Below are 22,066 nucleotides of genomic sequence, written 5' to 3'. Positions count from 1 at the left end.
GGCAGGGAATTCACTGACACACTCCACGAAGATCACATATGGAGCATAATGTAAAGAAGCAGCTCTCCCTATGTTCTGTGTCCCTTCCTTACTCCCCCCCCCCCCCCCCCCCTCCCCCTTACACTCAACAAGCACGGTAAGTGAAATGACCATGAGACCAGAAGAGACATCAGTGGTACCACTTGTGAAAAACAAGGGGGTGGTATTGGAGGAATAATTAACCCTTAGCTGTCAGATCCTGCTGCCTGAGCTGCTGCTCTTTAAAATGATGCCGGCCACAGAGCTCCATCTCGTTTGATCCAAATAATATCCCGCTTTCAAACAGAATCAGTCGGCAGATTTAAAAGAAAAAGAAAAAGGCAGCAGCCACACACCCAGGATGTTTTCCACTCAGCTCTACATTATTTGTGTAAACTGAAAGTATATTGGAGGCTTTTTATTCTCCTCTTTCAAAGCTGGCAAAAAAGACATTAATCAATGTTATCAAGCCTCGGAGCAGACAGGATAATAACATTTTAGTGTTCAGTGTGTATACGGGCTCATTGATCTGGAGTGGATTAAACAACTTTAATGATTTTGTGTTCAAGCAATCAGAGTTTCTTCCATTAGCTAAAACAATCTGAGGTTGCTGGGCTCTGGCTTTCCCTATAAATATAGTGTGCTGCTAGAGTGATTGTTTAATGCCATTCTGAGCACTGGCTCGGTAGAAGGTTACAAACAACAGTATGAGAAAGGTCAGGGAAAATAATTTTCACCACAGCAGCAGATTATAAGACAGATAGATCCAATAATGCACAGGCAGAAGGAGGACAACAGAAGGAGGGGAGAGCCAGATTTTGCGCTCTGTGTGCTTTAGGTTAAGGTCATCTGTGAATGCCGAGCATCCAGGGGTGTGCAGAGGGAGAGGAAATCACAGCTGTACAAATTAGTGGCAAAACCAGTGGCCTAGCCACAGAAACACGTTTGCGGGCATCAGGGTCTTCAGGCTTGGCTCTTCGTGCCTTGACGAGGAGACAGACACACATTCACACAATTTTATGCTCTTTTCATGCCCAGAAAACAGGCACTAGCGCAGGGGATTAGCGGGTAAGACTAGAGACGACCGTCAGCTAAGTGCAACTCATGCTTTGGCTTGCTTACTATTGACAGATAAGTGTGGCGGGCTGGCACTAAGATTTATTGCTGCAATAGTAGAGTGAAGATGACACCCAGTGACTCACAGACAGATCAGAGCTAGCAGACACAAGCGCCACTGACAGAGCTAAGTAAGCTCAGGACACACCACAAGCAAAGTGAGGATACAAAGTTACTGATATCATATCACATGATAGCACAATAATAATGGGTGTAGTCCAAGTCCAGACATTATACTTAACTAAACTTAATCAACTAGATTAGAATTACTTACAAAAGGCCTTGTTGAAAAACTACGATCTGTGATATAGTCTTAGAGATTCAAGTTAAATATGACATTAAAGGAAAAGTAAGGTTGACTAAAGCAGTTTTATCAGTAGTTACCTGCGTTCTCTTCTCACTCTGTCATTATGTGCGTGTTAAGTGTGACTCTAAATACTGCATTAACTCAAAGATGGGGTTTATTTTCAATGCATGGCTTGATTGAAATGCTTCCCACACTTCACAAGTACACACACACACACACACATATATATATATATATATATGAACTGTAGATGGAAAAACTGCGGCGGCACTATCTTGTGAGTGTCAAGAATTAAATAAAAATAGACTTTTAAAAAAACACCAAAAACTTGAAACTTTAAGTATGATTGAGTGCGTAAGTGCAGATGAAACAAACGAGAGTTGTGAGCATGAATAAAACCATTAAAATGAACAACTTCAATTCCTTTGCTGGTTATAAAGCCTCTAATGTCTGGCTAAAAACAAACAAACAAACAAACAAACAAACCAATATTTATTTCTTTTCCTGGGGGAAGACTATATGTGCAGGACTGATGCTAAATTTCCCTCCTATAGGCTTCAGCTTGATATATTATTAATCAATACTCTGGTTTTCTAGCTACCTTTATGCTCCATCGCATTAAAGAGCGTGCTGCTTCAACTGATATTTACCCATTATAATAGAAGCTTGGAGCTGTTTAGTTTATGGTAATAATGCTAAGAAGTAGCCCATGAGGTGAAAAGAAAGTAGTTGCACAGTTCAGCTCTCTCCATTACTCATCTGTTGCCGGTGAACTGCGCAATCTTCCCTCAGATTAACCAAATCATTTTGAATTAAAATGCAAATCAGTTTGGATTTTTGATGCTCTCGTTTTTCTCTGAAGCTCGAAACTCACAAGCCACCTCAGAGCCGTCCATTCAAAGCAAATAATTAACCCTCTGATAAACTGAACTTTTTTTTAATCGTGAGATCTTCAGAGTGATGCTCTGAACTCTTCCTGGCTCTCTGACTTCTTCAGTCCCCATGAGATCTAAGGCCAGCTTTGGTCTGAATTCTTTTCTCTGTGTTATCAAAACTGCCTAAAATATCATAAAAAGTGCCTTTATCTAAACTGAATCTAATCTCTGCGGCGGCCAGGCACTTGAAAGCGCTTCATTTCCTTAATGTGATGGGAAGATTGGAGCTTCATCCATCACAGAGCTCTGTTTCTGACGTTTTTGTTCCCAGCCCTCTCGCTGAACATGTTATGAACCACTGTGTACAGGCCTTTATGATTCCAGTGGGGCCTTTGTGGGTCCCTGTGTGGTATGCTTTGCAAATACTCAATACTCTCTCTTGCCTTTGAATTAAGGGGGCCCCACATAGAGCGAGAGAGAAACTGTCTGTCATATTGAACAAAGGGATGTGAAAGAAAATTTGAAAAGAAAGAGAGAGACAGTCTTGACATTTAATCTGTACAAATATTCTCCCCAGCAGGCAATAACTACAGTCGTTTAATCTATTCTGAGAGCAATAACCACTGTCACCTCACCCAGTCGCAGGGTGGTGTGCTCTGAGGACTGGACAGTCAAGACCTCCATCTGCTTTGAAAAAGTCCCCTGATATTAAATGAAACTATTTATGAGAGGCGCATAGTCACTTTTTACAAGTTAGCTGTGAGTTAAGCCCTTCTAACCTGCACACTGTTGGCTCCTGTTGGCAAGACTTTCTCTGTGTAGGCAATCATAGTTCACCCTTAACTTTAATCTAATGTGGATCAAAATACGTGCAAATGAGATATCGACCCTCATTATTGGGGGACTACAGCAAACTTGGGTGGGATGCCTCGTATCGTGGAGCTACCTGGACATCTGAGTGCTCCGAAGCATCTGTGCGTAAAAACACTTACAGTACAAGCGCTGCAGAAAGCACAGAGTACAACTTTAAGCACACTCCAGGTGTTGGTGCACATGTCGGCAAAGTGCACACAGGCATTCCGCGGTGCACGAGACACAAGGGCGCTCACTCCGGCTCTTACTGCCCAGAATACAAACAGACACCGGAGAGGGGCCAAGTTCAGGGTTACTGGTCACTAACAGGCTCGCTGCTTGCTGTAAGCACCGAGCTGAGAGAGGCTGTCCTCCTCTGTCACGCTGTTACACTCTGCTGCATACTACGCTATAAGATAATGCCACTTACCGATTAAAGCGTTCAGGAGTATTCCCAAAAAGCACAGAAGGCGGCGGCGCCTTGTGGGTGCCATTTAAACACGGAAGATATTCCAGCACTCGCAGAGAACAACGTGAGATGAACAAACACGGGTCAAAGAAAAAAAAAGAGCGAAAGGAGCGCAGACGTCCAGCTTCAGATACTACATGTTCCGACCTACAGTGCTACATTGAGGTGGTGGGTCGCAGGGGTCGAACGAGATTTCGCCATTTTTAACCATCTATCAGCAGTCTGTCAGCATCCCGCTCTCTCTCTCTAGCCTCCTCACTCACTCTGCTGTATCCTAAAAACTGCCTCAACCCCCCCTCCCTCTCTCTCTCTCTCTCTCTCTCTCTCTCACACACACACACACACACACACACACACACACACACACACACACACACACACACACACACACACTGAATCTGGTCTCAAACAAAAGAGCCGACTGCAGACTGTTTTGCTCTCAGTGCACGAGAAACCTGCACAAGCGGCATGATTTCTGCATGTCAGGAAAACAAAGCCAACCTTGTATCAGTACAGATGACTGCTCCTAATTACAGCAATCAGTCATTATCCCAATAATAAAAAAGAATAATTAATTGAGATTATATCGATTTTCATACGGGAAATATGACGTAACAAGCCTCAGATATCAGTAAATTAATAAATAAATTAACAGACTGTGACAATGAATGATTTTTATTGTATGAAATAAAAAATAGCAACCATCTGGTTCCAAACTGAACACATGACATCTGTGTCTTTAATTGTTCGTTAGTTTGCGCTGGTTTGGGTTTGTTTTCAGCTTCAGTTCTACGAGGACAATGAAACCAAAATGGTGTAACTGTGTCAGGTTGGCTGTATGTGTTTTATTTAAAGCTGATGGTTCAGCACAAGTAAACCTGATATGATAAATAAGGAAGGAGGGCTTCCGAGCACAAGGTTACGACAAAGCTCAGCTGTTTAGCTGTAGACGAGCTCCTCCTAGTGGCGGTATTTATGAATCTGTGTACACCTTATCTGTGTCAGCCATGCGCTCCGTTATTTACTGGACTAACACGTGTCACATGTTTAAAAAACCACACTCAGTGATGACTTCATTAGGTGCAGCCTGCTAGTACCGGGATGGTCTTCAGATCGATTCTGCAAGTTGCAGGAAATTCTGGTCCATGTTGACATGACAGCATCACACAGTTGCTGCACATTTGTTGGGCTGTACATCCATGATGTGAATCCTACCACATCCCAAAGGTGCTGTACTGGACTGAGATATTTCAAGCCTTTATTTGTTATAATTTTGTTGGCCATGGCTTACAACTTGTGAAAACCCCCAATTCAAAAGCTCAGAAAATCAGAATATTACACGAAAACAATAAAACAAAGATTTTAAATAGAGAAATGTCGGACCTCTGAAAAGTAATCATGCATATGTACTCGGTACTTGGTTTGGGTCACATGAATTACTGCCTCAGTGCGGCATAGTATATATGCCCTATGCCACTGAGGTGTTATGTAAGCCAGGATGCTTCAATAGTGGCCTTCAGCTCTTCTCCATTGTTCAGTCTCATGTCTCTCATCTTTCTCTTGGCAATGCCCCATAGATTCTCTTTGGAGTTCAGGTCAGGTGAGTTTTCTGACCAATGAAGCACAACAATCCCATGATCATTGAGCCAGGTTTTGGTACTTTTGGCAGCGTGGGCAGGTGCCAAGTCCTGCTGGAAACTGATGTCAGCATCTCCATAAAGCTCGTCTGTAGAAGGAAGCTGGTAGACGGCTGCGTTGCCACAGGATGTCCAGAACTCAAAGGACAAATATCAGCCAGAGAAAATTCATTGAATTTATTTAAAATAGCTGTTTTAGGTCCTCCTCCTTTAACCCTTTCATGCATGGATTATGACAACTTCAATCAGGATTTTTCTCTTAAGTACTTTAATTCATCTTTTCATGCCTAAAGATGAAATCCCTATTGAGGTTGGCATACTTCATGCATGACAGGGTTAAATAGCAATAATTACAATGAAACACGACATACATCTCTAGTAACATTAAACGACCAGTGGGTGGCAGGGTATGGCGTGACACATCAGTGTCCGGTGTAGTGGTTTATGTGCAAGTATACCATCAACACTGACACAAATACAAGAAAACAGCCTTTGAATAGCTGTCCACTGTAGTGACCACTATGCGTGAAAGGGTTAAGGAGCAAAGTTAGCTTTAAGCCAACCCTGCTGTTATTGGCTGCCCCTCGCAAACAGAAGGTTTGAACACTAGGTATCTGTGTGTCTAAAACTATGTATGGCTGTGGTTCATTGGGCAGAGCTAGTTCAGTCCCCAGTTCTTACAGTCTGCATGTAGAAAGTATCCTTGGGTAAGATGCTGCTTCCCAAGTAATATCTCTGTCTAAATAAATAAATAAATCTGGGTAAATTCCCAGATGATTAAACATGGAACTATTTTCCTGGTAATACCTGAAATGAGTAAAGAAAATCAACTTATTTATACCTATTTATGCAAGATAATTCATAACTTTATTGAGGGGGTTATATTGGTTGGGTCTGATTATTGGGGGGGTCATAACCTCCCTAACCACCCTGGAAATTACGCCCCTGTTCCCAAGTGTCCTCAGATGCTTCTATCAGTGTGTGTGTGTGTGTGTGTGTGTGTGTGTGTGTGTGTGTGTGTGTGTGTGTGTGTGTTTTACCCAGAGTTTGGTGGCTATAGCATTGGCTTGTGGAGGGAGGAGGAGGCCTTTTCTGTCAAGCAGACAGAGACCTTGTGTGTGCTGCGAAATAGCAACAAGGGTTGAGAGCAGTTTATCAGATGTAAGCATCAGCAAGGTCTCAGCAAAAAAAAACAATTAGGCAAAGCAAAAAGCTTGTACTAATGTGTGTGAATGAGTGAAAGATGTGTAGAGTAGAAAGTGCTTGAGTGCTCAGTTAATGTAAAGAAGTGGTCTACGAGTACTAAAACATCCTCGTCAGCTACTGAAAATCATCTTTAGCATCTTTAGTTTTTGCATTTGTTGTGGTCAGGAACTGGCGGGAGAAAATGAATGAGAATATTCCTCTGGTCTTTAAGATAGAGTCATTTTTTTCTGCTCATTTCCAGTTAAATATTTTATTTGTGGATTCCACTATATCGCTTCGCATAACTCACAGTTTTCTCTCTCTCTCTCCACATATATAGATATAGATATAAAATATCCCCCGCTCACCCCTGCAGGCAGTCTATCCTTCAAGCTCAGGTCTTCTACCAGAGGCCTGGGAGCTTGAGGGTCCTGCGCAGTATCTTAGCTGTTCCCAGGACTGCGCTCTTCTGGACAGAGATCTGTTGTTCCCGGGATCTGCTGGAGCCACTCGCCTAGCTTGGGAGTCACCGCACCTAGTGCTCCGATTACCACGGGGACCACCGTTACCTTCACCCTCCACATCCTCTCGAGCTCTTCTCTGAGCCCTTGGTATTTCTCCAGCTTCTCGTGTTCCTTCTTCCTGATATTGCTGTCATTCGGAACCGCTACATCGATCACTACGGCCGTCTTCTTCTGTTTGTCTACCACCACTATGTCCGGTTGGTTAGCCACCACCATTTTGTCCGTCTGTATCTGGAAGTCCCACAGGATCTTAGCTCGGTCATTTTCCACCACCCTTGGGGGCATCTCCCATTTTGACCTCAGGACTTCCAGGTTATACTCGGCACAGATGTTCCTGTACACTATGCCGACCACTTGGTTATGGCGTTCCATGTATGCCCTGCCTGCTAGCATCTTGCACCCTGCTGTTATGTGCTGGATTGTCTCAGGGGCATCTTTACACAGCCTGCACCTGGGGTCTTGCCTGGTGTGATAGACCCCAGCCTCTATGGATCTTGTGCTCAGAGCTTGTTCTTGTGCTGCCATGATTAGTGCCTCTGTGCTGTCTTTCAGTCCAGCTTTGTCCAGCCACTGGTAGGATTTCTGGATATCAGCCACCTCCTCTATCTGCCGGTGGTACATACCGTGCAGGGGCCTGTCCTTCCATGATGGTTCCTCGTCTCCCTCCTCTTTTTTGGGTTTCTGCTGCCTGAGGTATTCACTGAGCACTCGGTCAGTTGGGGCCATCTTCCCAATGTATTCTTGGATGTTCGTTGTCTCATCCTGGACCATGGTGCTGACACTCACCAGTCCCCGGCCCTCTTCCTTCCGCTTAGCGTACAGCCTCAGGGTGCTGGACTTGGGGTGAAACCTTCCATGCATGGTAAGGAGCTTTCCTGTCTTTATGTCAGTGGCTTCTATCTCCTCCTTTGGCCAGCCTATTACCCCAGCAGGGTACCTGATCACGGACAGGGCATACGTGTTGATGGCCTGGATCAACACCTATACATACATACATACATACATATATATATATATATATATATATATATATATATATATATATATATATATATATATATATATATATATATATATATATATATATATATATCTCGATCGATCGATAGATAGTGATATTAAAACTTAAAAAAGTAAAGTTTCACAGCTCCTTGGTGCAGCCCCTCAGCTCATCCACTGTTTTAACTCCCACCCCTTTAAGCCAACTTTCTTCTGATTTGCTGCCCCTTGCAAACAGAAGGTTTGAACAAAAGATGGGATTCTGTGCTCATATCAAGAACTGCACGCCCATAGAGATCACTTGCACATATACTGAACTCAGTTATTTGAACCTCTAGCTGTGTTGAATCCATTGTAACACTATATGTATATATATGAGAGAAAATAAGTCCTTTTAACATGAGCCTGAATCGAACAAAGTAGGATTTTTAACTCTTTATTTTCAAACTCTTCATATGAAATATTGGCTTGTCTCACTACAATAGGAGGCCATAAAAATAAAGGAAGTTAAGCTTCAGTACTACAAAATGACCACAAGATGGTGCTATTTCTCAAAAACAGCCTCGCCACATGACAAATGTTTCCTACACGATCTCTCTCTCTCTTTTGCACACACACATACACCCAGTTTTGCCGACGTAAAAAAACAGAAAAAAAAAATCAGAGCCACTCCCCTTTATGCCTGGTCTCCTCGGTTAGCACTCAGGAGCCGTGTTGGGACCGTTTCAGTGAAAATCGATTATAGTGTAAATATGATCCATCTACCCTCCCTTGACCTGGATCTCTTCGCTGATTTCAGTGTGTGATCACCCAGTGCTGGTCTTCACAGACACCGAGAGGAGACAGCGGCATCCTCACCGCCTTACCCACTTTCCCGAGAAGGTGAAGCCGTTATAATAACAGCGCTAGCCGCTATGAGACGAATAAGTGGTAAGGCGAAGGATGAGACTCTGATCGAGCTGCAGAGCGCCAGGGCTGCAGGTAACCGCATAAATGCACGGTTTTATTTCTAAATGTGGCAGCTGCTGTGGCAGAGCGACGCTCTACAAGTTACAGTAATCCGAGGTTCATTGTAAACTCGCAATTCAGCAGTGAAGGGTGAATATTTATATGTCCTCTAGTTGTTTAGTCTTACGTGGCAAAACCATTTCTACATGTGGCTGTAATTTGGTTACTCGGCTTGTGCTTGTATACAGCCCAGTTAGTGATGCTGGGTTGCACCAGAGATCCCATGACCAAAACACACATGCTGTTTGTTCTTCTTGTCTACTGCTTTGATACAGCCAAGTCCCTTACAACTGCAGGGTGACACTGAGGTCACACACATAGTCTGTTTCCCAAACTGAGCCAGACTGCATATTTATTTTTAGCGCACAATATCTCAGTGTACACTGTAGTAAACTATCCTAGAAGCATCTCAGGCATTTTTTAACGAATTAAATTAGAGAAGAAGACAAATTGATCCATGCTGTAAAGCATGTGAGTAAACATACTTTTTGCTATCTGTCAAGCCTAACATGTGTCACCTTATCTAATGGGACTAGCCCCCTGTGAGATAGTCAGGCTTTACTGACTCTTCGCCTATAGTCACATGAAGTCACCTCTCTGGAGGTTCACAGTCTGAACAATGTGCCACCACAGGAATGCTTTCAGACGTGAATTTGGTTGAATTATGTCGGCTTACCGTGATTTGTTGCTTCTACGTGGACATTAGAAAGTCAGTTAAGTTGATGGAGCACTGTGAAACCTAATGGTTTGGTTCTGCGGTCGTTTTAGTCCTGAGAGGTTTGTATGACATTGCTGCACAGGACTTGTGTCCTGAATGAATCTTACTAATGAATGAATGAATTAAATGACTTGCTTTCACTCCAGTATCTAAAGTAGCAGATCTATGAGTTAATGACACTTTTAATGTTTTGAGCACTATGTGTCAGTCCATCCCAGTCTGAATAACCCATGTCTTTGCCTCACAAACACTAAATCTTCATTTTTATGCTGTCCTCTCGCTGACATTTGAAACTCTGCACGTGTGCAGTGGGAAACTTTTCAGCATTTCTAAAACTGAGCCACAGACGTCTGGAGGCATCCAGCAAGATTTTGCATAAGTCAGGAGACGCTCTGGTTTCCAAAAGAAACACAAATCCATAACAGGAAAAATACAAGTATACTCAAGTTGCAGTAAGAGCATGGCATGTGCTGATATCTGCTGACCTGCTGGAGGACAAGATGAATTAGGTTCACTGGAAACCTCTGTTGCTTTTGTGACAAGAGCAGCCGGGCCTTTTAATTTGTGAGCCTGCTTACCTCTGCCTAACAGACCACTGCATCACAACAAGACCATTATGAGAAGAGAAAAACAAAACGTTTATAGAACACATTTTCCAGCATTTTCATTCAATCAAACCATGTCTGAGTTAAGATTACGATGCCTCAATTACACCTTTCCCTGTTTGTATTTGCATATCCTCCGCTGTGTGTATTAGAGGGTTGTTTATAAGGACACGTGGCTGTTTATTTAGAGTGAGCAGTAGATTAAAAGACTGCTGTTCTACAGAGGCTTTGTTCGGGCTCTTATCAGGCCAGACTTTCAGCCACAAGTGAAAGGGGAAACAAAGGAGAGGAAGGATTCAGTCCTCACTTCAGTGTGTGTGTCTGTATGTGTTACCTTGTTCACAGCTGCCCAAACACTGATTTATAATCGTACATGACATTCTGCTGCTGGATAAACACCAGATGTCCATGGACAGCGTATACCGTTTGGTGGATGGTTTTCTAAAATCAACCTGCTGCTTGTTGTCACCCTCTGTCAGTAAATCTTTTTCTTGGCCAGTTCACAGTCAGGGAAAAAATCTTAATGACTCCACTTTTAAGTGCCCTCAATAGTTATTAATTACTCATTTATATCGGGATTTGCCTCCTTTTAAGGTGATCTCAATCCGCAGTCCAGCTGATGAAGTCATCTGCCAGTCAGAGGTGAAGCAGAGCCAAAGAGTTGCTATGGAAACAGGCCTTGTAATTAAATTACTCCCTTTGAGGAGGCAAACAGAACAGAATAACACATGGCAGGCAAGCAAGACGTCCTCTCACCACAACCACAGTAAGACTAGATGAGGTCTTATTGTGCTGCCAGAACTATTTTCAAACCTTTTGTTTTGGGCATGAAATACATTTTTTGCTCTATAAATTTTTAATCATAGGTGGCATATGCCTCTTTTTTTCCTCTGGGCTTTCACCTTTTGGTACGTTTTTGTAGAGACAAGTGACAAATAAAAAACCCATCATGTGTCTTAGTAAGGTGTCGGGCCATCGCACGATGCCAGAATAGTTTTAGCGGATTTTCAAAAGTTGTTTTCACACTTTCAGACTTCCCTGAACGTCTCTAGCCACTGCCTGACAGAGGTGCACGTGAGAAGGCTGATATCAGCTGGATCAGGCATTAGACACTCTTTAAATGTCAGTTCCCAAGTGCAAAGGATGCTTGATGTTACGCTGTGCTGATGTGTGAACAGCGCTGTTTAGAATTCGTTGCATTTACAGCTAGTGAATGGGCGTCGTCTGTGCCGCCTCCGGCATGCAGGGAGCTCCCTCGCCTAAACCACACAGAGCATGTGCAGTAGCGCGAAAACAGCTGAAGGGAAGTGTTTCCTGTTGTGTTTTGTTTGAGAAAGAACAACAACATCTATCCTGACTCAATTTTTGCAAAATTTGCCCAAAGCTCACATGTGAAAACACCTCTGAAAAGTCGCTGGGACTCTGATGAAAACTTGGAATATCGTTTTTCCAGAAGATACGCCCCTGATTTGGTGCTTTGATGACTGTAGAGGAACGCACTATCTGTCACCACCATCACCGACTGGGTGGAGATCTTGTGAGGGAAAGTTCAGTAGCAAATGATTCGTGTCATTTTCATACTGATCAAAAGATTCAGTGACCCATCGTGCCAGTCCCACCAGGATAGACGTGTTTTATCAGGGCAAAAGGTAACACCTCCATATTGATTCTTTTCTTAGGTGATAAGGGCACTCAAAGCAGCAAACCATTCCCCCTCACCAACATCCTTACTGTAGGAGTGTAGGAGTTTTTCCTTTAATATGTCACCAGTCTATATGGGTGCTCTTTACAGGGCAGCTTTGGATGCAGGAACCTGACTCACTGTTGTGCCGTCTCTCATTGGTTAATGTTGTTAATCTACTTATTGGGCAAACAAAACGCCCAAGGCCTTCATATCATAGACGCAAGGAAGCTACTTTTGTGCCCTAATCTGTCTCGTCCAGTCATCCTTTCAAAAAATTTCGTCAAACATCTCTTCCTTAAAAGCCCGTCAGACACATCAAGTGTTGAAGTCCAGGCGTGTTATGTTGTGTCTGTTTAACGCGATGAATTATGACTTCTGCTCTGCATATGACCTCTTCAGCTGGCACTGTTCAAGCTTTCCGGTAATTGTCAGGAAAGTATCAACAATTTCCTGATGATAAGAAAGGAAACTTGTGTTCTTGGCAACAACATGAGCATGATACAAATGTGAAAACACAACTGTCAACATTTCAAACAATGCTTTCTAAAAATAAGACACCATTAAAAAACAACCCACTTTATCAGTAGTGTTCCCTTGTATATGTTTAAAGCCTCACGTATTCAATGTTTTCAAACAACATTTATATTAATCTGGATGCATTTTGAATATAGTCAGCTGTATTGACAGGAAATGTTGAGTGGCAGACTTTGAGGATGCCTCGTCCTAGAAGACAGAGGCCCTGGGTTTGAGCTCAGGATGTTGTGGTTTGACTGAAACAGGGTGTGCACCGTGCTTGCAAGATTAAAAGTTCTTATTTGCGTTTTTGCATCAAATTTTAAAATTTAATTCAGTTCTTTTTGTAAAAACCTGACATACTTGCCTGATGCTCTCATCAAGACTCACTTGTGGTTCGCGTGATCCTGCATATTGGATGACTTTGAGTGGGAACCCCTATTTAGACTACAGTATTGTTCATCGCATTAATATTTCATATACATCGATTTGCAATTGAGCCCTCATGCCCCATCTGGTATTATTAAACTCATGAATAGAGAGAAGTTGTAGAGCAGTCTGTGATATGTTTGTATTACTTCTCTTGAGAAAGGATTATGCTGTCATAATAAACCAGTGCTGTGTTTTCCATTTGTCAAAGTGGAAGGTCGAACGACACTCTGAAGAGCTCTTAATCGAGTAAAATATAGAACGCCTGTTTCAGTACAGCAAGCAGGACATTCTAGCTCTGTGCCAGGCACACTGAAGAGCTACACGAGAGTTGTTAGCGGGGCCTCTTCTGAACCATAGGCGCCCACGCATGTTGCTTGAGTCATAGTAAAAACGATTTGCTTGATACTGAATCAAAGGTACAAAAACACAGCGAGTGCTTTTCATCAGTGGTCTCGATGATCTGCAACATATAAAAGCTGTGGTCTGATTTCCAGCAGTGATAGGACTCTCTGTTGTACTTTTATGCTGTTCTTTTAATGCTTGTGTAAGTGAAAGTCTGATGGCTCAATATTTAACCTTTGTGTTGTCCTGATCTACAGTTTAATTCCACCTCCTAACCACTGTCTGTCTGTCCCTTAAAGATGTTCCTGCTGTGTTGACTGCATTCAGGATTAATCTCCACCCAGGTATGGGCAGATCAGAGGCTTTATGTGACGCCTGTCTGTCCGTCCTCGCGTCATTGTAATCTCTGCTATTTCTCTTCGCACCCTCCATCGCGTGCCGTCATCATGTTTAATGTCACTGCGTATGCTCCATTTATGTAAATTTGTTACGGCTTTCCTGTTTGTTTGCTGATCAGAATCAAATGCCTCTCTGTCTGCTATCTCAGCTTTCATATTGTAGCCATTTGCTTAAGTGTCTGCCGTCTGGTAGCTTAATGTGCTGTGTACTGTGTCAAATTTGTACTATTTGTACTGGTGCATGCACCCAGACGCTGAATTAAGATATGTGCCCATGGTATTTCAACTTGTGGCTAGGCTATTTGATGATTTATATCATAAGCAACATGTATAACTTTTTATAGCAAAGTTTTGCTAGTACTATAAAAGCAGAAAAACTCCTGCATGTATAATTTTACTCACAAATGCGGTATGTAGCACAGCCTGTGGACTCTGTGGGCCCAGGAGAGATATGTTGAAGCTCTAACAAGCTTCTGCCTGAATACTTTGCCTCAGTGCTTCCACTACAGCATCAAGAATGAGCAACCTTTGATAACATTACCCAAAAAGGTCCACTAATCACCGAGAAATTAGGGACTACCATATTCAAACATAAGTCTGACATAAGAAGAAGAAAAAAAAACTCATTTGGCTTCAGATAGTCTTTTGCTGAGTAAAGAAGGATAGCTACTACAGCTAGCTTTTTCTTTAGGTAGCCATCAGTCCTTCTGCAGTAGCTTATTCTTAGCCTGTGGTATGTTAGCCTGTAAAGTATGCCTTCATTATTACAGGGAGTAACACAATCATACTTTGAATGCATTCTTATAGTTCAAAGTAAAAATGAAATACAGTGTGTTCCTCTCAAATGTGGTGGCACAGAAATGCAAATAAAGCACAAGCACTGAAGTAAAATGTAAGCGCAGTCACAGGACTCCATGCAGGTTTGTGAAAATCTATGTTCACCCCACGAGTGATTAAATTGTATAACCGTCCTTGAGAGCAATAAGTTGAAGTGACTTTATCAGACTCTGATATCATTTTGGAGAATGCTGTTCTTCGAATCATTGTCCTGTTGCATGATTAAGTTTAGCTTTTGGACAGATGACCTTTCATTTGACTCCAGAATTCTTTGGTATACAGAGGCGTTCACAGTGGGAATGAGGTGTTTGTGTCATGTTGTGTGTGGTTTCTGCCAAACGCGGTGCTGTGAATTATGACCAAGCATTTCCACTTTGGTTCCAGAAGTCTTGTGGTTTGTTCAAATGTAACTTTGCAAACCTAAGTCTTTTAAAGTCTGAGATTCAACTCTTTTTTGAGCATCGCATTGAGGTGAATTTGCTAGAATGTGTTCTTGGGAAGAATGGAAGCTGTCTTGTGTTTTTCACTTGTGGATAATGTTTCCCACTGTAGAAGGATGAACTTCAGACGGTGTGGAAATAGCCTTATAATCCTATCCAAATTAATGAGCAGCAATTGTTTTTCTATTATTGATGTCCCTCTTGGTAATATGTAATAACACATATTGTGTGTATTGTGATAATAACACACACCTAGACCTCCAAATTGCCCAAACGTCTGCTTTAATAGAGGTGTTCACACTTACAGTGATCTTTAAATCAAGTGTATTTGATTACCAGCACCTGCCTGCTATTCTTCCTCTTAATTCCTAGGGAAGCAGTAAGGGGGTGTACATTAGCCATTCATGTGGCTAACGTACACATGAGTGGGTGACTGAGTGGGTAGGTGATGTAAACTTTCACATCCTCATGTTAGATAAACACTAAACCCAGCATGCTGTTTCAGATTGAGAAATGCAGGTTGACTTTCATAATCTTTGTTTCGGTGACTCAGTGTGATGAGGCTGCTAGCCTTACAGCGTCACACAAAAAGTGAAGCTATGTGTGCGTCTCATCTGGGGGCTGCATGTGTCCCCAAAGCTGCAGAAATTAGAGACACCTTTTCTGTAACAGGCAGTCCTGTAGCAGAAATGATTGTGATTGTGCAGAGGTACATTTGACTACTTTGGTTGTACCTTAGTCCAGCTTTGCATATATCTTCATGAACACATATCCTTTGAGCAGGCTGCCTGCCTGCAAAGAGTGGAGCGAGCACAGAATCAAGTTTTGTCAGTTTACTGTAAATAGAAAGGCAGCACGGGCTTGTCTGTATTTTCATATCATTAGATTGTCTGGATAAAGATAGATTATTGTTAGACGATAGCAGTGACAGAAGTGTTATAGCCCCTGCTTTCTTTTCTTTCTATTCTGCAAGATCAGTGCTGTCTTTAGGGAACCGGTATCCTGGCACAAGGTCTCCTCTTCTCTTCCACTCATGTAATGTGAATTGATTTCTGATTTCTTTAATTATTTAGAGTAATGGAGATTTTCCAACTCTGATGCTGGTCACTCCTCACTGTTCTTAATCTTGCTGACGGAATAAGTTTGATGTGAAGCAGTAATTGAGGGGAGATATTTGTCTGGAACGCAGCGCCAAACCAGGACGGCGCCTCCACTGTGTTTTACAGATACAGATGTTGTATCAAACCAAAGGTCTGAAAATTGGATTCATTTAGTCCATTCCTTGTGTAATTTGGCATACCTCAGCCTCCTTTCCTGGTTCCTGTTCGTTAGAAATGGCTTATTGATATTTCTGATGTGGCTTCAGCAAACATTAGATGGATCAGTGGGTGCATCTCCCAGGTCCTGTGTCAGGTTCATCTCTTGAGTTGGTGATTTTTTTTTTTATTGTTGAACGATGATTAGGTCAGTTTTAAGTGGCTTATACAATAAAACAAATGTTCCTCTGAAAGTGGGGATTTGTAAAGAGTAGACTGAAAATAAGTTAAAAAACAGCTAATGACAAAAGAAAACTTTGAGAGACCTTTGGAAGGTCTGAAGAACTATTGCTGAAGCCCACTATTACAAGAATGAGGGGTGGCTCAAGACTTTCGCACAACACAGATAGACTTTATCTTAAAGATCTTAATGATTGTTATTTCCTAACACGATTCAAATTCCAATGATGCAGAAAGTAAAGATGCGAAAATAGTTTTTCGATTGTTCTTATGATAAAGCTCTGAAAGCTCAGTGCATACATCTGCTACAACCTTGTTCTGTTTACAGCTCATAACACCAGCAGATGCCTCTGCTTCGGCTACATGTGAATCTCTCGCCTTCCTCTGCTCCGTCTGAACATCAGTACAGCATCATGTCTCTGGATAGAATCAACTCATTTAGGAAAAGAGATTAGTTGATTCTGTTCTTGGCTGCATCGCACATGTATAAAGTCACTACCTCCTGGATGAGTTTGCACTGATCTACTTCCAGTTTTGGCCTTGTGGTGTGTCTTACAGGGCAGGACCTATGGGCATGAGGTATGCACAACTTTTTATGAACTGGAATCACTAAAAGCACATCTCTCAACTGCATCTCAGTCATGCAACAGGTTTTGAAATGCTGTTTGGCTATATCAGGGTCAATACTCAGCAATGGTGCTCTCATTTGTTTTGGAGATGGTTCAAAATGCCACTGTTCATTTCCCACGAAGTTAGTAACATGTTTTTTGACAATCATGCTGACGAGAGAGTATCTCAGCTCCTGTAAATAGATAGCAGGAGACGTGTAATTGGGTTAAATGGGTGGAAAGTGGGTAGTTAAAAGAGCGCATGGCACTTCTCACTTATTCAGTTTTGCCCAAATTAATAGCTGTCTCATTTTAATACGTGGTAGTAATTTCCAGTGAAGACTCATTTATGGCCATCTGTTCTAGTAAGTGTGTCTGTTGCCCTGTTTCACAGAGGGAACGCTACTTTGTGTTTTCCTTCAGTCTGTCTCTCTGTGGAAGTTGCTGGCCTTTTGCCTTTGTTTGCTCTAAGCCAGGTTGTGATAACTGTGGACGGCTTGGCACAGTTGGAGTTAGACCAAAACAAGTCGGATAAAAAAGATAGGAGAGGAAAAAAGCAGCTCACACAGGGTTAATTGGAAAGACGGTGTAATATGCTACTTATATTTCCTGTGGATTCTTATAGTCTAACTGATATGCCATATTCTTACTCCAAGTGCCTCTTTAGGCCTCTCAGTGAAGTACTGCTGCTATTGGCTGTCACTGCTGTCTGTCAGACCCTCCTGCTTAACGAAAGGTCTCTGCCAGTGCAAGCTGAGGGAGACTGAAGCGCTTTGTGTTCTTTGTGTGCTGCATGTGTGCTTCTTTTAGGAGGAGGCTGGACCCTTTGATACAACAGCAACCTCAACGGCCAGCTCCTCCCTCTCACTGATGTTTTTGTCATGCAGCCTCCCCCACAGGAAGTGCAGCTTTCCCACCATCCAGGAATAATAGGGAAGCAGGCGGCTAGCAGAGCAGTGCAACATGAGCACATTTCCTCTGCCAGAGTCTGCCACGCAGGGCCGGAGAGGCTCTGCTGGAATGTGGCGAGCCATTGCATAAGTGTGTATGTGCAATGTGGCCTTTGTGTTTTCATCTCTCTCAACTCAGTACTTACAAACATGGTGATAGTCAGTATCTCCTGATATTGCCTCCTGTAGTCTTTTTTTCATTGGCTCTTGTTATATTGATGCTGTCTACTATGCATTTGTAGCCATAACAGTAATTTGGCAGCTGATTCTTCTTAAAGGGATGTTTTTGTTATGAGTGAGCTTTAATTTATCCTGCGGTCCAAATTATTTGAACTAGTTTAACAGTTACTTACTGTCAATTTAGATGATATATATGCAACTATTGCTTTTGAGAAGTTAGAAAAATCAATCATGTTTAATTCATTAATCATGTTTTTTGCTTAAAGTCTGCAAATTTGTAAGTATGTGCATTTTAAGCTTAATTCACTTCAACCAGGTACCCGTCTCTGGGTTACCTGTTTAAGATTGGCTATGTTTGAGTTTATGTGCTGCAAATCCTTCAGCAACACAAACTAACATGAAAAAGACCACTAAGTCCTACGTGAGACAACCATTTACTGACATGAACAAATATATCATTTAATGATTCGACTTATTCGACTGGGCAGCAAAGTGGTGGAGTAGTTAGCATCTTGTTGCACCTCAGAGCAAGAAAGTCTGGAGTTCATGGGACCGTTCTGTGTGGAGTTTGCATGTTCTCCATGTGCCTGTGTGGCTTCTCTGCAGATATTCCTCACACTGAGTTGTGTGTCAAGTTAACTCCTGTCTAAGGTGTATGCCACTTTTAACCCTATGGCAGCTGGAGGAGGCTCCACCACCTCCGTGACCCTGAATTGGATTGGAAGCAAATGGATGGATGAATGGATGGAGTGTATTTAGACCAGTTCAATTACAATACAATAATACGATAATAACTAGATAATTACTATGCTATTACATACCAAAGACTGAATTCTAAAACATGAACAGCATTGTTACTGCACTCTTCTGTACAGCTGTATAATTCTCTTGATGTTATTCTTTTCTTCATTTATTTTGCAGATGAAAGCAGCGGAAATGGTTCTTTATCTGAAAGGGCACCACTGCCAGGAAATACAGAAGTGAGTGCTGGTGTATCTGTGAGCATTTCAACACATTCCCTTTCTATCTAGCTAGCTAAAAAAAATTAAGACATTTTGGGAATGACAGTTAAAGGTTTATCACTTTTTTGCTAGTTGTATGAGAGGAGCTGGTCAGCTCAGAGCAACTATTTTTCAAAAGTAAACCGATGTGCACACAAAGCACTGGTTAATGTGCTATGCCTCCTTTGTTTAATACAATACATACTGGATGCATTGAAACACTGCTAGTTGCTAACTTCATGATGATTCCTATCTCCCTACTAAATGTAAACAAGCATATATAAAAATATCTATTTCCATTAAGATTTCCATTAACAGTTAATTGAGCAGCCTTTTGTCTGTGTGTTATTTCCTTTGTAGTCAACTAAATTGTTTATGTCAGTGTTCACTGTATGTATGAGTAATTTTAAAATCTTAGATGACCCTTTGGTGACTCACCCCTCTGATTGATGACTCTGATGAGTCACAAGATAGCCATGTTATCACAGAGTGCCGCTCATTTCAGCAAGACTGAAATAAACTGTCTCTTTGGTTTTTCAGTGACATAATGAGGTCATTCCACAGATGCACTATGTATCTTAATAATACAAATGATGGTATATTTCTGATATGTGTGCATGAGGTTTCAGTGCATAACCATTGAACACTGAATCGCTATATTTTTAAAATTTTCTCATTAGGTCAAAAGATGTTTTATTAACCGTCCAAACAGGGTGTAGTTGACCAAGCTGTATTCCTCTGCCTCTGGTCTATATGTCCCTGCTTCTGCCAAATTATTTTTACCGCCCCATCTGATTTTTAGCACTGCATCTGAAATGATCCACAGTGCAAACAACACTTAAATCAGATGCTGTCTTTCACTTTCAGCACTGTGATCCTGTGACAGGTATGACACAAAGTAGGGGAGGGGAATGATCTGGAGTGCTTCTATTCTATTTTTTTTTTTATTAAACCACTAAGCACTGTTGTTTCAGAGTTAGCTAAATTACCTGGAGAAATCAACAGGAAACTCACAAGAAAATCCTAGAAATATTTCTACTTCGTGTGGAAAAAAATACTTGAAAAATACTGATTATCCCCGATTGTTAACATCTGAATTTCCTACAACTATGAGTTCTGCAATGCTGTATTTAAAATCGTTGAATTGCACTCAACAGGCCGCTGTCTATGAAGAAATGAAGTGCACTGCTTGCTGGCTTTGAAAGTAATGGTGCCGCTACTGTGATGGGCCGATAAAGAATAGCAGCCACACTCCTGAGTGAAAAGATCGAGCCTAACCTGAGAGTCATTCACATATGGTTCAGGATGCTGTAAAACACATAACTTGCATATATGTTAACTCTAAAAATCAGAAAACAGACTTTTTCTGCAGGATTGCAGAAAAAGTCTGTTTTCTAAGCCTAATATTGCTGCATTATTTTTAAACTGGCAGCATTTTGTGCAGTTGAAATTTAAGATTTTTTCATTTAAAACTGAGGTTAAATAGCAATAAGTGGAAATGTGATTTAATCTGGGATGTTAAACAGTTTGTCTCGACTGGGTCACCTGTGTTTAAAGCCATAATAAGACAGATAATGTCACAGAAAAATGTTGTAATATTATTTTAAAGGCTGTGGTTGTGTGATCTTGTTTAGCTGAAGTTATAATTAGTTTAGTTGTTATAAATGGGAAACTGACAGCAGTAATAAACACTAACAGGATTCAGACAATAAACCCTCTGTGGTTTTCTCCCCACAAATTGCACCCTGAATATAAGAAGCTGAGTCACACTCCTTTAGAGGAAAGTCTGTTAGTCAATGACAGCGTCTGATAAGAAAGAAAAAAAAAAACCCTGGGTGGAGTGCAGCAAACTGCTCAGGCAACATGGCACTTCAAGTCCTAGTCAAGTCACTGTAATAGTATATAGTTCTTAAAGTATGTTTTGTTTTTTTTAAACATTTCAATTCAAATGTATGTTACCTTTTTTATTTTGTTATTCTTTCATTGCAAGACGGGTCATGCAATCAATGACAGACAAAAATGATTAAAATAAACAAAAATGGAAAAGCAGCAAAGATTTAATATCATAATAAGAAATGAAGCCATATAAATGTGAAACATACTAATAGAACAACAAAGCTAATCCACAAAATGACATCATTTAAACTCAAGTTTTCCATGTAGTGTGTTTTGGGCATTAAATTAATTAACATTATTTTTAGACTTTATCTATAAACATTAAAAATATATATACAGGCAGTTCACACTAACTAGCTCAAAGTGGAGTTAAGACATGCTATTTCTCACTATTTTTATTGAATATCAGCTTAAATATCTCGTTTTGCTACCTACCATGCAGCACCAGTTATTTCGAGATCCCAAGCTAAATTATTTAATGTATAGTACAAACTCAGATTGCCTTTATATACAGAGAAAACTAACATACATTCAATTTCTTTTTTTGTTTAATGATCGTGCGTGCATGGATGCATGATAGATGAAATTAGAGTAGCTGAAAATAATGGTTATTGTTTATTTAAGCGTAAAGGTTTCTTATATACGGAAACAGTAAAGATGAATTTCTACATTAATGGAAAAGTATTTAATGTTAGAATTCTAAATGCATTCAGGTAATCAAATACTGAAATTTAAGTAACGATACAGACACGACACATTTTTCCTCTACCGTCCGCTATTTTTGTGTAATGTTAGGCTTTGATTGTGTAGCGTTCAGGCTTTGCAGTTAAATCTGGTTTCTTTACAGTCATCATTGTTGCCCTCTAAATGTTTCTAGTCAGAGAAAGTGTTTTTTTAAAAATGCTTTTCGGCTGAAGAGCCAGAACGGGTTGATGTCTCTGTAATCAGTGGTCTAAACTGCATATATCATCCTCAG

General features: G+C 41.2%; 2 protein-coding genes across 3 annotated transcripts in view; one reads left to right on the top strand and one right to left on the bottom strand.

The window, feature by feature from the left end:
- Positions 1 to 3,900, bottom strand: part of igdcc3 (immunoglobulin superfamily, DCC subclass, member 3) — a 68,306-nt gene extending 64,406 nt beyond the window's left edge. The window contains exon 1 of the mRNA XM_026166634.1: positions 3,599 to 3,900. Coding sequence (XP_026022419.1) covers positions 3,599 to 3,662 — 64 coding nt within the window. The 5' untranslated portion in view covers positions 3,663 to 3,900. The remainder of the gene's footprint in view (positions 1 to 3,598) is intronic.
- A 4,757-nt stretch (positions 3,901 to 8,657) lies between these two features.
- ano5b (anoctamin 5b) overlaps positions 8,658 to 22,066 on the top strand; it is a 30,202-nt gene continuing 16,793 nt past the window's right edge. Inside the window, exons 1-3 of one of the 2 annotated variants that reach the window (XM_026166614.1) lie at positions 8,658 to 8,963; positions 13,584 to 13,628; positions 19,115 to 19,173. In XM_026166614.1, coding sequence (XP_026022399.1) covers positions 8,897 to 8,963; positions 13,584 to 13,628; positions 19,115 to 19,173 — 171 coding nt within the window. In that variant the 5' untranslated portion in view covers positions 8,658 to 8,896. The remainder of the gene's footprint in view (positions 8,964 to 13,583; positions 13,629 to 19,114; positions 19,174 to 22,066) is intronic. The other variant, XM_026166622.1, reaches the window with a different exon arrangement.

The sequence above is a fragment of the Astatotilapia calliptera genome, chromosome 1 (genome assembly GCF_900246225.1).
Source record: "Astatotilapia calliptera chromosome 1, fAstCal1.2, whole genome shotgun sequence".
In the NCBI taxonomy this organism is placed as follows: Eukaryota; Metazoa; Chordata; class Actinopteri; order Cichliformes; family Cichlidae; genus Astatotilapia; species Astatotilapia calliptera.
Note: the sequence above shows the minus strand (reverse complement) of the source record. Positions and strands in the feature narration are given on the sequence as shown.